The 21,883-nt window shown below is 40.3% G+C and overlaps 1 protein-coding gene across 1 annotated transcript in view; it reads right to left on the reverse strand.

Moving 5' to 3' along the window:
- Positions 1–21,883, reverse strand: part of LOC110170133 (regulator of microtubule dynamics protein 2) — a 137,054-nt gene that overhangs the window by 20,785 nt on the left and 94,386 nt on the right. Inside the window, exon 6 of the mRNA XM_055162587.1 lies at positions 1,273–1,348. Coding sequence (XP_055018562.1) covers positions 1,273–1,348 — 76 coding nt within the window. The remainder of the gene's footprint in view (positions 1–1,272; positions 1,349–21,883) is intronic.

The following is a 21,883-nucleotide window of genomic DNA, read 5'->3' on the forward strand; positions in this document are numbered from 1 at the left end:
CCTTTTTTGGACCCTCACCCACAGTTTGAGAACCTCTTCTTTAAGAGAACTTCCTCTGGCACTTTACACAAAACTGTGAAAAAAGTGAAGGAAGTAGGTAAGATTTTTTAAACCAGTTTTTTAAAGTTCCAAACTGGAGTTTCATTCTTTTCTGGTTTTGCAGTGATATTTACCAGCCTCTGCACGTTTACCAAACCAAACGCACATCGTGACAAACACAGATGCATTTGTCACTTTTGTTAGACAAACTTCAGCCAAATGTGGCAGTAGGTCTGTTCTGTAGATCTGCTCTATGCTGTAGACCTGCTTTGTGCCAACACTGGAACACAAATTTAGACTGGTTTTTGCTTCACGTTTGGTCTTGCTCTTCTAATCAGCCGCACTGTGGGAGGGGCTTGTGTTGGCTGTACGCAGGAAGGAGCGAGAGCGTGAAAAGGCGAGGGGCGGCGTGCTGACGTGAGGCAGATGGACAGGTAGGATGTTTAGGAAGTTGAACTTGCCCTGTGATGCACGCTGGTACACGAGGGCACACGCTGTCGCAGACGAGCCGTGCATAGGGAGCGTGTGTGTTTGTGATGCGCCGTAGAGTCTCCGCGGGTTTCAAATGAGCGCACAGGCTGCACTGAGACGCCCCACACGCTCCTGCACCCGCTACAAGTTTATTACCAACAGCAGCGGCCGGAATGAAATATGATCACACTTGTTGAGTGTCAGACCTCGAGTGAGAGACAAGACAGAGTCCAAACGTGATCGAGTCCGAGATGAGACACGGCGATCTACCCACACGACCTTGGCGATCGACTGGTAGATCGGGATCGACGTATTGAGCAGCCCTGATCTAGCGTATTTTTGGGACTACAAAAGGGGGCGCTCTAGTCTTGTGTGTCAGTATCTGCTGCTCCTGTTCCTCCTGTACCACTGTCACTTGGCTCTACTGCACATGTCTCCTGCAGAAAGAGCCTCTGTCAAATCAGTCGGTCACACCATCACTTCTGTACCACTGAAAATTTTAAAATTATAAAGATGACTGAGAAGACTGAACACAAACGCCCCCAAAACGAAAATCTGATTTTCCACATTACAAGCTGCAAGTCGTGAAATCTGCAGCCGAAAATGGTAAACGAGCAGCAGAAAGAAAGTTTGGAGTGAGAGAGAAACTTGTGACACCGGGAGGATGCACCATGAAACTTTCCTGAAGTCACTACTCGATGCTTATTAAAATACATTTGATCACATTTCTCATACAGGGACAGTGGGTTCTATAAAACTCACCTTAAAGATGTAGCCGTTCTTGATTTTGTTCTGTATTGTGTCATGTTCAGCCATGATCCCACACAAAATGGCATACCTGCGGACAAAAACACAAGCACATTTAAACTCTGACTTTTCATCAAGTCATATAAAAAAAAAGTAAAAATACGACGAAACAATAATAGAAAATAGAACAGAAAGCCTTTATTGTCATTACACACAGTGTAATAAGAAACAGAGCAGCTCCTTCAAAGTGCACACAGCGCAGCATAATAAAATATAATAATATCCTAAAACTAACAACTACTATAATAGAGTGGCGGCAACAATTAATTGGAATAATTACATTAATCAGTGACTATTTTGATAATTGTTAATCGTTATCTGGATACACACAGATTCTATGGCAGAGTTTCAAATGATTTCACAACATTTGATAGACCAATAATACACTGCTCAAAAAAATTAAAGTTTAAACTTTGAAAGCTCATCAGATCTCAATGTGAAAAAAAAAAAAATGCTGGATATCTATACAAATATGGACAGAGCAATGTCTAATGTACAAAAAAATCCCACCTCTTAATGGAAATAAAATGTAGCCACACAGGGCTTAATTTTATAGACACCAGTAAAATCAAAGTGAATTAATGATGTCACAGGTCAGTCTGTTTTGCTAAAATTTAATTTCTGCATCTCAAAATACTTCTCATTCTCTTGTGTGGCCCCCACGTGCTTGTGTGCATGTTTGACAACATTGTGGCATTCTCCTAATAAGACGATTGATGGTGTCTTGTGGAATGTCCTCACAAATCTGTGTAAGGGCATCACTGAGCTCCTGTAGAGTGTGAGGAGCAACCAGGTGGCGTCTAATGGACCCAAACATAAAATTTGCCAGAGGTGTTCTATCAGGTTTAAATCAGGTGATCGTGAGGGCCATTCAGTTGTATCCTTCAGGTTCTGCCTGCAGACTCTTGCAGAACACAGGACCTACTGCACCAGCGTAGGGTCTGACAGTGTATTCAAGGAGTGTTGGGTGCAGGTCCCACAACAGGACGTAGCACCCTCAAGCCGCTCTCATGAAATCTGTTTCTGATCGTTTGGGCAGAGACATTCACACCAGTGTCCTACTGGATGTCATTCTGTAGGAAAGGGGCAGTGCTCAACTGGTTCCTCTTCGCACTCTCCTGGAGTAACTGTCTGTCTCCTGAAATCTCCATGTTCTGGAAATTGTGCTGGAGACACATTAAATCTTCTTGCAACAGCACGTCCAAATGTGCTATTCTGGAGAAGTTGGACAATGTCCTCAACTTCTGTAGGGTTAAAGAATAGCCTCATACTTGTAGTTGTAGTGATAATAAGTCTAATCAAAGCAGGACTAGTGGAAAACCATCCAAAAAGACCAAGAGAGAGAAACTTGAACTGGCCTCCTCGTGCAAAACCAGTCCTGTTTTAGGGTTTGTCTCATTGTTGCTGCTCTAGTGCATCTGTTGTTCATTTCCATTAACAGAGGTGCATCCTTTTGTTCCTAAGACACGTCCCTGTCCATATTTGTACAGATATTCAACATTCACATTGAGATCCGATGTGTTTTCAAAGTGTTCCTTTAATTTTGGTGAGCAGTTTAGAAATAATCAAGTCCAACATTTGTGAATTATTATATATATAAACAGAAAGTACAGAGTAATCAATAAGGAAAACTGCCTCTTGCCTCCCCCATCTGGGAGTACGACATAATTGCATTCAAGAATCTGGGTGTGTTCGCTCTAGTCTTGGTTTGGTCCTGGTCTGATCCCAAAGTAGTGATCTTGTTTTGTTGAAATCAGGAAGACATACAGCTCCAGATCCACGTCTTTGTACAGTTTTGTCAGAGCGTTTCATTCTGGCTGGCCAAAAGACGTTTCAGACCATCGTTTATTGAAATCTAAACGGTGAAAAACGATACACAACTTGATATTTTCCTGATTAATACACTTCAATCGCGAGGTTCTCCATCACGAAGCCTTCAGTCAGCATGTATATAACCGCGTCCTTCATTTACTAATAAAGTTGTCAATATGAAACGCGCAATTGACTTTTCTGATATGGCAGTTGTCAGTACAAGAAACAAACCAAAACAATAACCACCAACCGAAATGACACAGAAGCGTGTGGACTTCAAACACATTCAAGACACAGCCAGGAGCCATAAACCGATAAATCAATCAATGCGTGACTCATGGTTTAGACAGTTAGGATCAGGTAAATGCTGCAGGGCCACTGTGATCTTACTCCACCAAACTCACTGCACAACCTGAACCTTTGGCCCAGCAATAAACAGTCAACCATTTACATAACATTCATTAATTAACTGTTTGTTTACTGATACTTTGCAGCCGATGCCAACAACAGTCCCTGGGAGGTTCTGGTTCAATAATTGGCAAACTCCAAATGGATATCACTCAATCGAAGCGAAAGTGACTACGTGACGTGAAGGTTTTGCCAGATAATTTTTAATGAAGACCTGTTGTACTTGTGTCTGTTATTATATAATTAGAATCTACAACACCAAGGGATCATTATGTTATAATTTGGACCATTTAAAACAGGATATTAATCTAATCGAGTCTGCTGACGTCCGCGTTGGAAAACCGTGGTGCCCATCGGGAGCTGACGTCGCCGTGAACGTCATCGCAACGAAGAGTCCCGCCTAAGGACAGAAACAGCCTGACGAGTTTTCTTATTTTAATTTCTACCAAAAAGACTACGTGATGCTGCGAATCGTATGTGTATCGCCGAATAAGAAAGTAAAATTGGAGAAAAACAAAGTAAGTAGAAAGCAAGGGGTTAGGCAATATGGTGTCTTGAAAATAAAGATTTAAGTTACTCAAACACGCACAAATCACTCCAAATACAATTTCAAGAGGGTAAATGAGAAGAAAAACAACTATAACTATCAGGCAATTTCATACCAGGTTATATTAGGTTTTAAGGTTCGATACATGTATGGATTGTAAGAGAATTTAAGTAATTTATCTTCCAAGTGCATTTCAGTTTAACATTGACACAAAAGCTATATTTACACAATAATCTTCCCTTGGCAGACCATTGGCAGACCACTGTCTAAATTGTGGCTGTGGATGAATTTAACTAATTGTTTATAAAACAAGCCATTCTGCACTGGAGCTCTGTAACACTTTATTTTGTAATTGTGTTTTTATTCATGGTTCGTGGATGAATGAAATGTGAAATGTGGAACCTGCCTCTCAAATCTGCAAAGCAAATTTACCTACGGGTACGAATAAAGCGACCTAACCTAACTTAACCTAAGCGTACTGGCCTTTATAGTCTCACCACTCGCTTTATTAACCTCCTCCTCTGGAAGCAGAGTAAAGGGGCTTGAACACTCAAAAATCATACTATGTTGACTTTTCAAATCCCTCCGGGCCCGTATTATTGATGGTAAATAAACTTCTCCTGCGTAAGACGTCCAGTTGGTCTCCAGCCTTTTACTTCCATCCTTTCTTGGACAAGCTGAAAACTTCGACAACATGGATGATAAGACCTGATGTTGATGTTTTCGATGCTCCTCAAGAGTTTTCCATCGGATGTTGGAGCATAGATGTTACACTGCTTTTTCCTTAATGCCCGAAGATACAAAATGTGCTGCTCTTCTCTCCTTCTCTCTCTGCTTTTCAAGTTTACTCCTCTGAAGCGAACTAGAGGCACTGCTCTGTCTGAAGCTGTGTTACTAAAGTTCAGATACATCCAAGATTAAAGTCTAACGCAATCTGACCATAAAGAACTGACCTCGCTGGAACTACAACATGCGAGTTGATGTGTGCTGTTAAACAAGTCCCTTATTATGCTGTTTGCTAAAGTGTGCCTGATCCTGATGCGCAGATGCACGTCTAGACCTCTGCGCATCAGGATCAGCGAACACAGAAGGAACATCAGGTGTGGCGATGGAAGCAACCCCACGGCGGCACATTTCAAAAAGGCTGACCACAACCTCTGCTACTTTCAATACACTGGAATAGAAAAAGTAGACAAACCCCCCCAGAGGCGGTAATCGCAAATGTTTATTACTGCAGCGTGAAACTTACTACATACACACACTCAACACTATGGCTCCAGCAGGTTTAAACGAAGAGTTAGATATAAAACCATTTTTGTAGGTCAGTGTTTTTTGATATGGTCTTTCATACCAATGTCATGATTGTATATTGTTGTCATTGGACTCTCTTCAAGCTCATAATGTTTCCTTGTGATTTACAATCTTTACTGAACAAGTGTTTGATAGTTTTTCTGGTACATATTATATACTGTATACAATCGTCCCTCGCTATATCGTGGTTCACCTTCCACGGTCTCGCTGTTTCGCAGATTATTTGTGTGTGCAGTTTTGCATGCGTTTTTTACAGTGTTTGAATGCGTATTGTGTATTACAGGCGGGTAGTAATTACACACGGGTGGGTCAGGACTAAACCAAGTCTAAACCAGGGCTAATCTTGGACTTAAGAGAGAGAACCCTGAGCAGGGTGTCCGCAAAGCGCTCTTCATCGGTCCGTTCTCCTATGGTCATCTCCGAGCCCGTCCCGACAGTGAGTCCTGTTTCAGTTCTGGTTTAGTCCTAGTTCAGTCCTGGTTTAGTCCTCCTCTTCAGTCCTGGAATCAGTCCTAGGTTAGTCCTGGTTTAGTCTTGGTTCAGTCCGTGGCGTAGGCAGCACAAACGTTTGATATAATCTCGGGTTAATGGGCGGGTGTGGTCCTGTATTGCGCGGGTGCGGGTCTCCAAAAATGAACCTGTGTAGGACTCCATTTTGGAATAAATTAATCTTCGGTTTGTCACATAAAGAAGGCAGAAAATAACAAAAGGACGACAGCAGCAATAAGTTTTAAGAAGGATATAAAAAGTGTTGTAACTGTCCTGTGTGAGAAAAGTGTATAAAGTTTGTGCTGAGGGTTTTACAGACTTAAAACAGATAGAATAATTGAAAATATAAAGTTGACTACTTCGCGGATTTCACCTATCGTGAGTTATTTTTAGAACATAACCCCCGCGATAAACGAGGGAACACCATATACACTCTTGACGGAAAGTTTTTTTCTACTTCTGACTAATTTTTTGTAGATAATGTTGGGGTAAAGATGCCATCTTGTGCCCACTTGTATATATATCCCCCATTCATGTACCAACATTCCTCCACAGACGTACGTGTTGATTACTTGATTACACAATTTTTGTAACCGGTTACAGCAATAACCTTAAACTTCCGGTGCAATGTTACACTTTAGATCAGCAGATGAGTTTCGGACAAGAACCTCAGTAACTTAACTTAAGTTTCAAGCAACAAAATATTGAACGCAACTAGTATTCAACCAACTTTACTCCTGTAACAACCCATTCCTGAAAGTCTAAGGGGGTTTAACTTTTCCTCTCATGGTCCAATTCAAATGACTAGAAGCAGTGAAGCAGTGAAGCAGGTCAACACCAAACAAAACAAAACACATAAAATCAACCGGCTGATCCGAGTGTAGTCAAAATAGGCCTGCATGAGTGGTGAGGCAGAGTCTAAAGCCTTTCTTCTGTGAGGATGAGGTGTTCAGTGTCTGTGATATGCAGGTGATGACAGCAGATGCAGGTGTGAACGCCGAGACTATAAAACGCAGGCATTACCGACTCAACATGAAAAAGAAAGTGAGAATTTACGACTACGTGGGCAGCAACGGGCAGCCTGCGTTACTGTAAAATGCTTCGGCTAATTTTATCTCTTTGAACCTGTAGTAGTGTTGTCACGCTGCTAAAATTACAACTTGATTTCGGTACTAAGGAATAAACTTCATACTCAGTGATTCAGATACCACAGTGCTAATAAAAACACTGTTTATTTAGACAACAGAATGTCATTTTCAACATTAAATCCTAATACTTTGTTATATTTTACTATCTGACCGTATATCTGTGTGGTCCATGGGTGTAAACTAGTCTATGTGCTCTTATACTTGTTCTGACTTCTTTGATATTGATACTTGCTCAAATGAGTATCTAGTTTTGAGCCTCATCATTTTGGTCTTAAAATGTTCGTTTTAACTCTCTGCATCAAGTGTCTCCAACTTTTTTCCTCTGGTGAGCTACCTGTACAAAACAAAAATGCCAAAGAGCTACTTATTTAACAGTTGCAAGAAATGTAGCATGTATAAGAGCCACAGCCTTAGATTAGGGACAGTTAGATAGATAAAATCCATCCATTTTCTTTGGCCTTATCCGGGGCCGGGCCGTGGAGGCAGCAGTCCAAGCAGGGATTCCCAGACTTCCCTTTCCACGCACACGTCCTCCAGCTCCTCCGGAAGGACCCCAAGGCGTTCCCAGGCCAGCCCAGAGACATAGTCAATCCGGCGTGTCCTGAGTCTTCCTCGGGGCCTCCTTCCGGTGGGACGTGCCCGGAACACTTCTCCAGGGAGGCGTAAAGGAGGCATCTGAAGGAGATGCCCGAGCCACCTCAACTGGCTCCTCTCGACGTGAAGGAGCAGCGACTCTACTCCGAGCTACTCCCGTGTGACCAAGCCCTCACCCTATCTCTAAGAGAGCACCCAGCCACCCTGCAGAGGAAACTCATTTCGAGCGCTATCCGTGATCTCGTCCTTTCGGTCACTACCCAAAGCTCCTAACAATAGGTGAGGGGAGGAACGTAGATTGACCAATAAATCGAGAGCTTTGCCTTTCGCCTCAGCTCCCCCTCTTCATCACAACGGTCCAATACAGTGACCGCATCACTGCAGACGCTGCACCGATCCACCTGTCAATCTCACGCTCCGCCCTCCCCTCACTCATGAACAAGACCCAAAGATACTTGAACTCCTCCACTTGAGGCAAGGATAAGATAAGATGAAATATAAACCATTATTAATTTATTAGTGCACAAAACTGGGCATAGTAATTAATACAATTTTATGTATTCAGCATGTATAATTGAGAAATGCCTTGGCGAGCTACTTGGAATGGGGTGGAGAGCTGCTGGTAGCTCCCGAGCGACAGGTTGGAGACCCCAGCTCTACATGATCCTGTTTTTTTTTCCCCACTATCTTGCCCATTGCTGCGTTTCAGATGACGTCATGTCGATTCCACCAAAAGCAGATGGGGTCAAGAAGTAAAGACAGACGCCCAGAACCCTGTTTACCCCCTTTGACTCAGCGCCAAAATGCCTGCAACTGCTCTAATCAGAAGAAAGACAAATGTTTTTTTTTTTTTTTTTCGTGTACTGAAAATGGTGGGTCACAAGGGAGTTAGTTTTAAAAAAATGTGCAGAAAAAAAAGACGACAAAAGCGGATCGACAATCTCCGGCTAAAAACAGGAGGCACGAAAACAGACAATGCAGTGACCACTTTGGAACAAGTAAGGATTGTGTCATTTATGAATTTAAAATTTTCAGTGTTGTTTTTTTGGACAATCATAAGTGATCGTAAGGTAAACTGTTGCATTATAGCTCCTAACTTGTCATGCAAAAATCTTTATGTGGTGCTTATTTTATGATCTTACTGCTGTAATTTGGTGTTTTATACCTTTTTATATCATTAGTTTAGATGATCCTAGTGCAGCGGGTGATTTTGATTCCAAATAGTTGTACAGCTTTTCATTTGGCTCAGTGTTTACGAGTTCTGCAGCACTAGATAATTTATTATATTCATCGCCTCAACACCCAAAATCGTCCAAATTGTATGAAAAGTCCGACTTCTCCATATCGTACGGGTCATAATCTATATTTAGACTTATTTTTTCACGATAGCAGGTCTGCGCCGGCCCGTTCAAAGTTTGAGCGTACTCGCCGTCGCCCATTGTGCTGTTATGAAGCGGAGCAAAACTCTTCCTGTCCTCCGTATGAATTTCGTGCGTCATCAGGGTCACGTGAGCGAAACCCGGCAATTAAAAAAATCCTATTCATTACGCAGTGTCTGGCTTCATTCACCTCTGTAACCGTTCGCGTCTCAAGCTTCATTTGACGTCACACTCGCTCAGTCCACTTCTTTACACAGTCTATGGCCTCGGTAGCGTCTGATTTTTTGATTTTGACGACCTTTTGCCTCCAGTCGCTTTTGGCGTAGTGTATCAAAGGGTCTATAAACCATTTTAAAAGAAAAATAAAGACATGGTGCAGATCAGTGGTATGTTTCAGTGTGCCAGCCAACAAACAGAGCGTACAGTTCCAAGAATCTCTTTCCACTGAGGGTTGATGGTTTTTAGCTGCTGACACTCACAGAAAAAACGGGCGTGGACTCGATTCTCAGGTAGGGTGGGGTCTGTCAGAGTAGAGCTGTCAAAGGTATGGAAAATCTGATACTTATTGATGGTAAAACTAATATCAAAACTACGGTAGATATTCGTTTGAGCAAGAAATGATACTGGAAAATAAAAAAATTTAAAAAATCACATTGACAGTACAAAATTTGAGCTTTCCAGAACAGTTTTAGAAGAATTTGGAGCTTAATCAAAACAAATAGAGGACCTCATGCCAAGATAAAGGAAGTACTATTATTTGCGCATGAAAATGACTAATTCTAATACGTGGCGTCGTAATTCAAGTATTGAGTAAAATCCTGGATGCAGTTCTTCGAAGGTCTCAAAGAAAACACTCATGTCTGAAGAAATGTCACATTGTGGTGTCACTGAAATTAAAATTTAGGAGCTTTAAGGAACTGCAGTGTGGATCTCTTTCCTTTTTTTTTTTGTACTATTTTTGACTTTGGACCTAATACGCAGTCACAATTTTTGTTGGACGTGCATGTCAATATCTATAAATAAACTCCTTATCAGTATCAAAAAGTAAAAAAAACACTAGTCTGGATTTTGGATATCTTCCATGTGTCTGGGTATGTTTCTGATAGAAAAATGAATATAAATGAATATAAAAATACACCAAATCTTACTTTTAACATCTACTATAATGAAGAAACCTCACCATCTATGTTAATGATCCAATCCTGTTATACCAAGTTTAGTCGGTCAAATAACGGATTTTTCAGATTATAAGGTGCAATAATGTTGAATTCTCTCGTCTATTTTCATACATAAATTGCACCAGATTATAAGGCGCATTAAGTGAAACAAACGGACGACACTTGAGGCTGATCTCTTAGTCCAGGCGTCCACAATCCATCGACAGATCGTGGTGTAATTCACCCGGCGTTGCCTCCCAGTTTTGGTGAATGTGGATTATAAATGTGAATGTGGGTGGATCATTTAAGTTTGTTTTTTAAATTTCCTACAAGGATGACTCAAGTATACATTGAGTAATAATGTGTTTAATGCAACTTTGGCACATTTGTTTACGTTTTACAGAAACGAAACAAAACCAAATGGCTCATTTGCATAAACTATAAGCGCTGAAAAAAAACAGCTCGCTCCTTGTGCGCTGATGCGGTTCAGCTTCTGTCAGACTTTGCGAGGCTCCTGACTACGGTAGCCGTAATGCTCCGACAATCCATCAAGCGGCGCAGCTTCGTAGTTTACCAAAGTCATACTAAAACATTTTGACAGATTTTTAAGCGCCGTGTGCCACATAAAATCGGTTCGAGGTCAGTAAACACAACCAGAATTAATACATATGTCGCACTGGATTATAAGGCGCACTGTCGATTTTTGAGAAAATTAAAGAATTTTAAGTGCACCTTATAGTCCGAAAAATACGGTGCATGCTTAAGCCACCAAGGTCTTCAAGTTGTTTGAAATATAAAAAAAAAATTGAAAAGAAATTGCCAAAAGATAAAGGAAATGCAAGTGGCTTTTGGGAGAATGGGTAGTGTTCCGTTCAGTGAGAGTAAAACAGTGGATTAAGTGCTTTCCCAATGAACAAAGAGGTGTTTATTTTACCACATCGACCAGTCCACTTATCCATAGGTTTAAGAGTGATGATAAATTGGGACCGTTGCCATAACAAAAAACAATTAAAAACCAAATAATATCTTTACAATGGTTAAAAGTCCTCAAATAAAACAGGAAATCCATGAATAGTACTGGACTAGTCGCAACAGGAAGGTCATCTGGTATAAAAGCTCACCATCTCACCCCACATCGATCTTTTTATTGGATACTTAGACACTAAACTGTACAAAATATAATTTGAAAACAAGCCGCGGCAGGAAAGAAATCCACATTACATCAGTCCTTTTGGCAAGCTGTGTTTTTTGGCAGCACTTTTCAAACCAAGACAAAAACGCGTTGGCGGAAATTTAGTCACATCTCGCCACTCTATCTTCTGTCTCCTCCATCGGCGCTGATACTTGTTGAAAAGGAATTAGTGATAAGACATGTCTTAACCGCATGGTTCTCAAGATCCCTGAAAAGTTCTGCACAAAACCAACAAACGGGCTCCGAAAGGCGGCATGTGTTGTTTTAAGGTAGCGCAGGATGTAGCCCGAGGAGGTGAAGGGCTTTGTACCATCACCACAGCCTAAGATGATATCAGAGACAAGAGGAGATTCGAGGTGTGGTCCAACCAAAACAAACCAAGACAAACTCACCAGCGCTCGGAAGAAGTCGCTATGAGGAAACCATGGCCCAGAGGGAGGGAGGAGGGAGAACGAGCTACTGTTTTATATAATGTTTACAGGAGCGGCGGACTTCTGTATGACAAAATGTTACGAGTTACAGTTGTTGTTCCAATTCAATAAAGAAAAAACCCATGTCTAATCTACGTCACAAACCCGGTGTGGTATAGGATTTTGACCCCGCGGTGAGGTGACCCCGTATAATATTTTGACCCCAGAGTCAGAATCCTATAATCCCAATTTTTTACTTGTACTTGTCCATTGGAACGGCTAAATGTTGTTGTTTTGATGTATTTACTTTTTGGTAACACTTTATAATAACTAAACCTTACTTAGCCTTAATAAAGCATGAACAAAGACTTAATTAATAATGATTCACGCTTAGTAAATGCTTAATAAAATATAATTTGTCTTCACTTTGGAAAAGCTCTCAAAAAGACTTAACTAACAGATAACAGCTGCCTGAATTATCACTGCATTGCATTATTAAGTAAATCATTTTCTCATAGTTTACTAATGATTAATAAATGCTCAACTGTTAGTCCATGAGTAATTAAGTATGAAATATTATTATTATTTACAGCACAAGCAAATTCCAAAGTCCAATTGCGAATTAAGGTAGTAATTAAGTAGTTACTAAGCGTGAATCATTATTAATTAAGTCTTTGTTCATGCTTAATTAAGCCTTTGTTCATGCTTTATTAAGGCTAAATAAGGTGTAGTTATTATAAAGTGTTACCTACTTTTTTAATATTGCTTGTTTATTATTGTTTTCATCTCTTTCTGGATCACTGGGCCTCGGGGAGCACATTTCGTTTCTCTCGCTTGCTTGAATGACAAATAAAGAACCTTAGACCTTATTATGGTGTGTTGACCCCCCACAGAATATTGAGCCCCCTATGAAAATCTTTATTTTATTAATGAAGTAGTTGAAATATATATTCTATGTACCGTATTTTCCGGGTTATTAGGCTCGCTCTTAAGCCTCCAACCGCATCAAAAAATGACACAGCGATATGTTCACCCCGGGGTCAATATTGGAAACTTTCTTTGGGATCTTTCTTTTTCCTTTTCATAAATTGCCTATTAATTTGTGTTTTATTGTAGCGTTCTGTTATGTTCAGTCTGTGAGTGACATCGAAGCTGCGATTAGAGGCTCGTCCCTCGTGAAAAGCTTTGGCAGGTTGTGAAGAAGCTGCTGCTGCTGAATCCACGGTTTATCACAAGCCCAGAGTCGGGAAAACTGTTGGACAAGTGACTTTAAAACTGTAATGTGTTATTTATGACTTGTTACTGTCATTTCGAAGTAATTTGTAACATTACAACATTACTGCATTTAAAATGTAAGGCGTTACACGACTATTGCAGCACTTTTAAGTTACTCTCACCAAAATAACTGAGCGAAGATGCTGAACATTTGCACCGCATATGAACTAAACCAGGACTGAACCAGGACTGAATCAAGGACTGAATCAGGAGGACTGAACCAGGACTAAACCAGATCTAAACCAGGACTAAACTAAAACTGAATCAGAGCTGAACCCGGGACTGAACCAGGACTAAACTAGGACTAAACCAAAACTAAACCAGGTCTAAACCAGGACCAAACCAGGACTAATCTCGGACTAGAACTTGGAAGCACGGACAGGGTGTCTGCAAGGCGCGATCGGGCATCAGCTGTGATTCGCCCCGTGGAGAGCGGTGTTTTGTGCCGGTCCTTTCGCCGCAGTTACCACACAGTCCATGCGGGTGCGTCTCTGGCGTTTCATCGCTGCTGATATTCCGGTGATTTTAGCGAATTTGCATGAAGAAAAACGAAAACCCCACCACTTCAATCCAGGTTAAAAATGCATTGTGACGCACGTTACTCACATTTGTACTGAGTAAAATATTCTTATTATTTTCCCTGTAATGCCACATTACTGCAGTACAGCAAAAAGCAACACATTACAATAATTTATTACTTTTATAACATGTTACTCCCAACACTGGTCGGGAACTACACCGGATGTCGTTATCCGCATGTTTCCAATGTCTTCTGGTAAACGTGAATACAGCCAATAGACTTCTAAATCATGAATCACAAAGCATTCTTCATCTACAGGTAAATGTTTGACAGAAAATAATAATTAAAAGGTTTCCAACTTGCTGAACAAGCGGAAAGAAATTTAAATAAGTCTTAAAACTGCTTGCGTCTGTCTTTCAAGTTGCACTAGAATTCATCAACTAATAAAGTGTTTCAAATATTAAATGAGCATGATTTTTTTTCTTCATAATTTATTCCAATTATGCTGGTGGATTTACTTTACTTAGAAAAAAAGAGGTATAGCCTGTGTATAGAAACAACAGCACAGGAGGGTTAGCACTCACACTTTGCAGAAAGAAGGTCTTGGGTTCAACTCCCAGGCCTCCCTTTACAAAATGTGATCTTTGTGTTTGGGTGTTTTTCCTCTGCTCTGGTTCTTAGCTTGGTTTAGTTCTGGCAAAGTTTCATCCTTGCGGTGGCACGGTGGCTGATTGACAAGCACTCCCTGTGTTTGGATGAGTTTCCTCCAGGCGCTCTGGTTTCCCCGTCAACCCAAAACACGGTACAGGTCTCCAAGAAAAATCACTGATAGTTAAGGTCAAATACAATCAATTAATGAACCTGCCCAGGGACGACAGGTGGAAATGATCACTGGTGCTACAACCTGGAACAAACATCTCTCCTGTTAAGGTTAAAGTAGACTGTGCACTGTCCCTGTCTCATTAAATAAATAAACTAAACTTGTTGAGTCCTGGCTAAATCTTACATAAGCTTCCTTCACGTGGTGTGGGAAAGATGATCCTTTCCAAGTGGAAATTATGAATGTGTTGTGTTCAAGTGCTGTTGTTGTCGTAGCGAAGTGACACATGCTGGATCCTGAACTGTTACTCGGGCAGTTTTAATATTTTATTTTATTTTTTTAAATAATTATTTGGTAACACTATATAATAACTACACCTTATTTAACCTTAATAAAGCATGAACAAAGGCTTAATTAATAATGAACAAAGACTTAATTAATAATGATTCACACTTAGTAACTACTTAATTACTACCTGAATTAGCACTTGCACTTAATTTGCCTGTGCTGTAAATAGTTACTCATAATTATTTCATACTTAATTACTCATGAACTAACCATTTGAGCATTTATTAATGATTAGTAAACTATGAGAGAATGATTTACTAATAATACAATACAATTCGGGCAGCTGTTATTTGTTAGTTAAGTCTTTTTGAGAGCTTTTCTAAAGTGAAGATGAATTATGCTTTATTAAGCATTTACTAAGCATGAATCATTGTTAATTAAATCTTTGTTCATTATTAATTAAGTCTTTATTCATGCTTTATTAAGGCTAAATAAGGTGTAGTTATTATAAACTGTTACCAATTATTTTAAATATTTTTTCATTATTTTTGTTTATATTTTATTATACATTTTATTTACTTTAATAATAATTGTTCACCGTTGTACACAGCTCACCTCTGGACTAATTATAAAAAAGCCAGTTTGCAAAGACTGCAGGTGTTTACAATGACCACGATGGACGAGTGCGACTGAAATGTTTCTTACTGCACGAGTGAAATCTCTGCAAGCTGCACTAAGAATTTTAATGTACATTTTTATCTGCAGACTGAACAAATCAGACAATGAAATAATAATGTCACTCACAAATCTGAGATTCAGTGCAATAAGATCAGTCCAGTGTGTGGAGACACTGGTGTGGTCGTCTTTTAAAAACATAAATGTTTATTGTTTTGTATTGTCACTGTCCTTGTCTGTTTTTAAAATGGACCATGAGTCTGGAATAAAGATGATGATGAATAAGTGTAAATGTCGATGTTATTAAAATTCTATATGCTTTATCATTATGTAGGCCACAAATTAACCAACAGCAGCAGAGAACCTTTAACAGAGCGCAGTGCTTAGGGTTAGAGTTTAGAGTTTAGAGTTTAGGGCAGGGGTGTCAAACATTAGACCTTTAATGTGGCCCTCGGCAAATTTTCTACTAAAACATTTTAATTATATTTCCTATTAAAATATTGTGTATTGTCAATATGTGTCCTAACAACACATAAAAACAGATTTTATAATAAGGCAACTCGCGTACAGAAACAGTAAAGTTAGAGATTAAAAAACATAACGCGCTAAATATGACTGTAATTAATTAATCACAATTAGCGCGATAATTTGACACACCTAACTCTAACCCAGGGGTGTCAAACATACGGCCCGAGGGCTGGATCCGGTCCTCCAAGACCTTTAATCTGGCCCTCGGCTGATTTTCTACTGAAATATTTTAATTATATTTTCTATTAAAATCTTGTTAATTTTCTGTGGTGTTTATCACAGCAGCGTCTCCAGCGTCTCTGTACGTGGCCCCTCCCACCAGAGCAGCACAAATGAAGACTTGTCTCTTTCCAAACGCTCTTAAAGGACGATCGTTTTGACTGTTGACCGTGACACCCTCATCAGAAAAATGTCCAACATGAGAAAAGTGAACGAAAAATGCAGGATTTTACAACAAAAATTGATTTATTCCTGTTTGCAAACAAGTTCATGTTAAAACATTGTGTTGAAATTGCATTTTTCTTAAAGTTTCAGGTTGTTCATAATATTATAATATTTTGTAAAAGAAAGAGTTCATCAATAAAAAAGATTTCTGTAATAGATTTGCGTTTCTCTTCACAAATATTTGAACTTATTGTTATTTTTGGGGTTTATACGCCATGAGTTTTCTGATCCGGACCTTTTGGGATCAAAGTAGTTTGGATATGGCCCCTGGACCAAAATGAGTTTGACACTCCTGGTTTAGGGTTTAGGGTTAGTTGGTTTGTGTTTACTATTCACGACACTTTCGCTGCTCTGACGTGCTGAAAGATCAAAGTTTATCTCTTCTCAGCAGTTCGTGTATCTTAAAAATCTTCCAGCTTTCCAGTGGGAACAACAACGCGAGTGTGTGTTCACGTGCAGTTTTGATGTTGGTTTTTTGGTATTTACGATAATTACCACAGGACATGAAGGCACCGATTGGTTTAGTTCTGGTTCACCCTAAAACGTGATTAAGATTTATATACAACGTCGCTGCCAATATTTAGAACTGATCTGTCTATCCACAAATAACAGTGACGCGATCCGCTGGTTAAGAGCAATAAATCAACACTGCGGGCTGGATAACTTTCAGTCTTCACGTTGAAGTCTTGGCCGGGCTCAGGTCTGTGGCAGATTGCTCAACAGAAAGGGGTACCTCAGGACATATTTTGGCTGTCCTCGGATTGGGCAACACTAGTATTATTATTCGACTCGTAGCAGTTCTTCTTGGGCTGTTTGCGTAGAGGTATGTGCACCCAGGAGGCTTGCCGCTAGACTGCGATGTGATTGGACAAAACTTTGGACTTTCCCACTCCTTTGCAAACTGCACTCACAGGACAATAGAGCTGCCTCTTAAGGACAATTATGAGTCATTTGCTTAATTGGAGGAAAAGACGTTTAGATAGTTTCAAAATTTGAAACAGTTAACAGAACCAAGATATAATTTTATAACGATACACCCAACTTTATGTCCTCTTTCACCAGTTTGTTAAAGGCGCTGTACCTGATTTTTACTGTTTTAAGAACAAGAAAAAACAGAACGACTTCACTTTTGCATTTCTAGCATCCTAATTATTCACCGCAATAAGTTAAAAAGAACTTATCACAACTTTCAGAGGTCAGAGGAGGTGTTTTGTCATCACACTAATGCTCACAACAAGCCAACACGCTGGTTCGCGGGCGATAAAAATGCTTTATAATTAGTAATTTCGGCCTAAATCTTGCCGGTATGGGCCGATAGTCCACATGAGCATGTTATTCCACATTATAAAGCTTAGCCTCTCTATATTATGTCCATTTAATCCAATTTACAGACAGATAAATGTCCAAATATGTGATGCCACATCAGGATTTATCTGTGGAGTAATTTGTCTGTGTGTATGACGCCGTCCTGCCCCTAAATGCACCACCAGACTCACGTGATTCTCCTGCGCTTGTTTACACCCACAGCTGGATTATATTCTTTTTATGGAACATTTTTTTGAATCAGGATTGAAACGACACTCATTAGTGCAGACTTGTGATCTGAGAGGAGCCTGTGTGAGCGCTGAGTGTTGCAAAAGTGTCAGTTTTGAAGATGCTTTTGGTTCTTTGTTAAGCTGCTGTAGCTCCTACACATGAACAGCCTGTTTTCTCTTACATTGACCTGGTGTAAAGTGACTATATTGGCTGTATACATGTTTTCAGACCTGCACTGATATATAAATGGGCTGTGAATAGAGGTGTGAATGATCCGCATTTACACATATCATTAATTACTATTTTTCATTATTATTGTATATTATATCTTTAATAATAATATGTGTTTAAATGATTGAAATTATGTGTCGGAATTGTTCGGGGTTGAGTAGTTGTGACTAGAGGTGTGCAAAAATTTAAGAAATATCAATATATCGTATCGTTTAATGTGATCGTCAAATGTGTTTTTTGTTATATTTCACAAAATAATTTTGTTACAGCTACAGTTTTGTTGCTTGTTTAGAGGAAGGAAACTCATTTATGCAACACATTTGACATTTTCACTGTTTTGATGATTAAAATGGGCGTGTTGATGAACTTTGCACAAAAAGAGTCATGATTTATCCTATATTTCTTATCAAACTGCATCGAAATGAGTTGAAATATACCGTATCAAACTGCATCAAATCGAAAGCTCACTGAATCGAGATATGTATCGTATCGTGGCCTATGTATCGAGGTATGTATCGTATCGGCAACTTCTTAAAGATTCCCAGCTCTAGTTGTGACATATTTAGTTTTATTTTATGTTGTTAGGCCATTGAAAAGCTTTTCTGACTCTTTAACATCATGGAATGTAACTTTTTAGCCAAATAGGCACAAACCTGACTCATTTGGCCTGGAGGTTGAGCTCCTCCCGCTGATACTTTCCATGGAAATGTTGTTTCCCTGGCTATTCATGAGTGTCAAGCTGTGGCAACCGTCCTCTGTGGTAATAACAATTAAGCAACTCAAATCAAAATGTTGTATCTCTTAAATGGGGGAAAGGTCCACAAAGTCTGTCAAATCATCAAGGAATTGTTTGTCTGAAATCCATGAATAGCTTTTTAATATCCACATGCTTTATAAAGACGAGTGGATCTGGAGCTGTGTCCTGTCTCCCTGATTTCAGATGATTAGATTGATTAACAGATTGATTAATCAGAGAGACGCATAAGCAGCCTTCATCAGATGGTTTCACTTTGTGGAAACTGTCTGACCTCGCAGCATTAGGATTTGTTCGCTCGACAGTAGGCGGGTTCTTTTTTTTATTTAACAAATCGCTGCTATTTGGTCGTGACGTATGTAATGCGCCAAATCCCGTAGGAAGAAGGACAATAACGTCTTTCCCCTTGATAAAATTCACCAAACATTCTCTTTGTTCCAGCTTTAAATCCTCAATCTGGGGAATCGTTGACAACACAGAATGTCTGTCTTCGTCTACATCCATGTCGACCGCTTTCCTATTGTGCTGTTCCGCAAAAGGGACACAGACAGACGCGACGAGTTTGACGTCATGGCTTCACAACTCTTCGCTGATTGGTCGACAACTTCTTGGGTTTTTGCAAATCGTTTAGTGTATTCTGATTCCTGGCCTAGTCGCTGGAGAGAAATAAAACTGAGTGGAGGCACTAGGCGGTTTAAATGTAAGAGGAAAAAACAACATAAAGGACTGAAAAACATCACAGACTTTGACAGAATCAGTAATCAAAGCACCAAACGATTTATCTCAGGTACAAGAAGTTCTATATTTTGTTCTGAATCTTACAAGAATTTGGGAGGAGAAGTCTTCCACATTTGAGAAACATGTGATTAGACACAATTTGGCAGCTGTGGCTGGACCATCTCGAGTTTGGACAGAGGTTTTTCAAGCTCTTTGTTCTGGTTCTAGGTCCTTCTGGATTTGACCAGAATGTAGAAGGGTCAGGCAAAAATATACACACAAGCATATTTATAGAAACGAGACAAAGCCTGCACACTTAGACCCCGTCCACGCTAGTACGTATTCGAATAATTTTCATTGCGGATGCAGTGTTCCATCCATCCAGTTTCTTCAGCTTTGTCCGGGTCCTGGTCTCGGAGGCAGCAGTCTAAGCAGGGACTCCCAGACTTCCCTTTCCACTCACACTAACTCCAGCTCTTCCAGGGCCTGGGAACACCTCGGTGTCAGGCGACGAGTCAGAATAAGAGCAGTTCATAAACGTCTATGAATACAGTAATAACAACGACTGTGACGTCGCCCGGTATGGCTCAGCCGAGGTCCCCTGGTGCCAGGCCTGGGGTTGGGGCTTGAAAGTGAGCACCTGGTGATTCAGCCTGAAGGGACGACATGGGCTTGGCCTCCTGTGGGCTCAACATCCACAGAGGGTTTCATAGGGGTCGGGTGCGAAGTGAACTAGGCAGCAGGCCCTACACCTACCTACACTTCTTATAAATGAAGAAAGTTCTGAAGTACGGCTTTACATTTCTACTTCCATGGTATCTTGCAGGTGATGTGCCACCTTCAGAAAGTTACACTCTATCTAAATTTGTGGATTGTGCAAATAAAAATGAATATATGTGGACATTTTGGTAAACAAGGGATGCTTATTTTGACTTGTGTGAATTGGAAACCTCCTGATAGTGTCCAGGAGTTAAGGTTTGCGATGTGGAGGCGTTGTGTCTGCCTTGGGAACCTCTGCCGTTTATCTCCATGCGCTAAAAGTCTTTATCTGCAGCGCTGTCTACGCAGAACCAGGAAGCACACGGAGAGGGGGCGGGGTCTGACTGGGGTAAAATACAGTGTGAGGAGGAGAGCGTGTTATTGTGCAAGAAAAACACGTCTCACAGATTTGACATTTCCCCAAAAACAGGAGGATTGGGTGTCTGCGGCTGGAGGGGTAGAGTTACTATACTGTAAACAGACTGTTCATTCAGAGATTAGCACGATGACAAAGAGAAGGTATCACAAGTTATATACATATAGGTCAATGTCAAGTGTATGGAGTATTAAATTAAAATGCCATAACATGTCAAAGAAGAATGTCGTATATTTAACATGTGCCTGAATAAATATGAATAAGCAACTTTGACAGATTCACAGCTCATGTCTTGCTGCCAGTGGATAGTAAAATGTGAATATTATCCATAATTTTGTATTCAATAAGGGAAAATGCTCAACTAAGTAAGCAAATTTGTGTGCCCATGATTTAAAATGCTAATAAACACAACACAAAAAAGGCTCCACGTGGTTAGGGAATTGAACCACAGACCATCAGGTGCAAGTCCACTATGGCACATCTAAGGCTACGTTCAGACTGCAGGGCTTAACGCTCAATTTGGATTTTTTTTGTGTGAAATCCGATGTTTTTGCGAGGTCGTTCACAATAAACGGCCCAAAAGTGTCATGAACAACTTGTTTTAAGGAGAAGATTGAGAAGGAGAAGGACGAGGTTTTTGGTCGTGGTGTTTTGTTGGGCAGCAGCAGCGGCGTCCGTTGAAAGGAACGTGTGGATGTGGAGACGGAGCCAAGAGTGGTGAGTGGTGATGTGCTTCGCTTCAGTGACACGGAGTTCGTTAACAATTTTCGCCTACTTCAGTGCAGAATAGTGACGTTTGTCGCTTGTTGATAACGTGTAGGTGGATGAATGCGCTTTGGTCGTTCAGACTGAAGTCACATGTCAAAAGATCAGATATGTATCAGTTTCAGGAGCACATATCCAAGTGTCCTGGGTCACATTAGAAAAAATCGGATCTGTGTCGTTCAGACTGTCATTAAAAGATCAGACACAGGTCACACAGAAGCCAAAAAAATCTGATTTGGATCACTTCAGGCTGCAGTCTGAACGTAGCCTAATAGTGAGCTTTTGATTTTGACAGAATTGATTGTAAATAGTCACATTTATTTATTTAGCGCTTTGCTTTTCTACCTTCAAGATCTTCTCACCCATTCACGCACTCACACCAGCGTACACAAACACTGGAAGCATCGTGGGTTAAGTGTCTTGCACAAGGA

The sequence above is a fragment of the Boleophthalmus pectinirostris genome, unplaced genomic scaffold (assembly GCF_026225935.1).
Source record: "Boleophthalmus pectinirostris isolate CB_2022bp ecotype Guang Dong unplaced genomic scaffold, ASM2622593v1 HiC_scaffold_5, whole genome shotgun sequence".
In the NCBI taxonomy this organism is placed as follows: domain Eukaryota; kingdom Metazoa; phylum Chordata; class Actinopteri; order Gobiiformes; family Gobiidae; genus Boleophthalmus; species Boleophthalmus pectinirostris.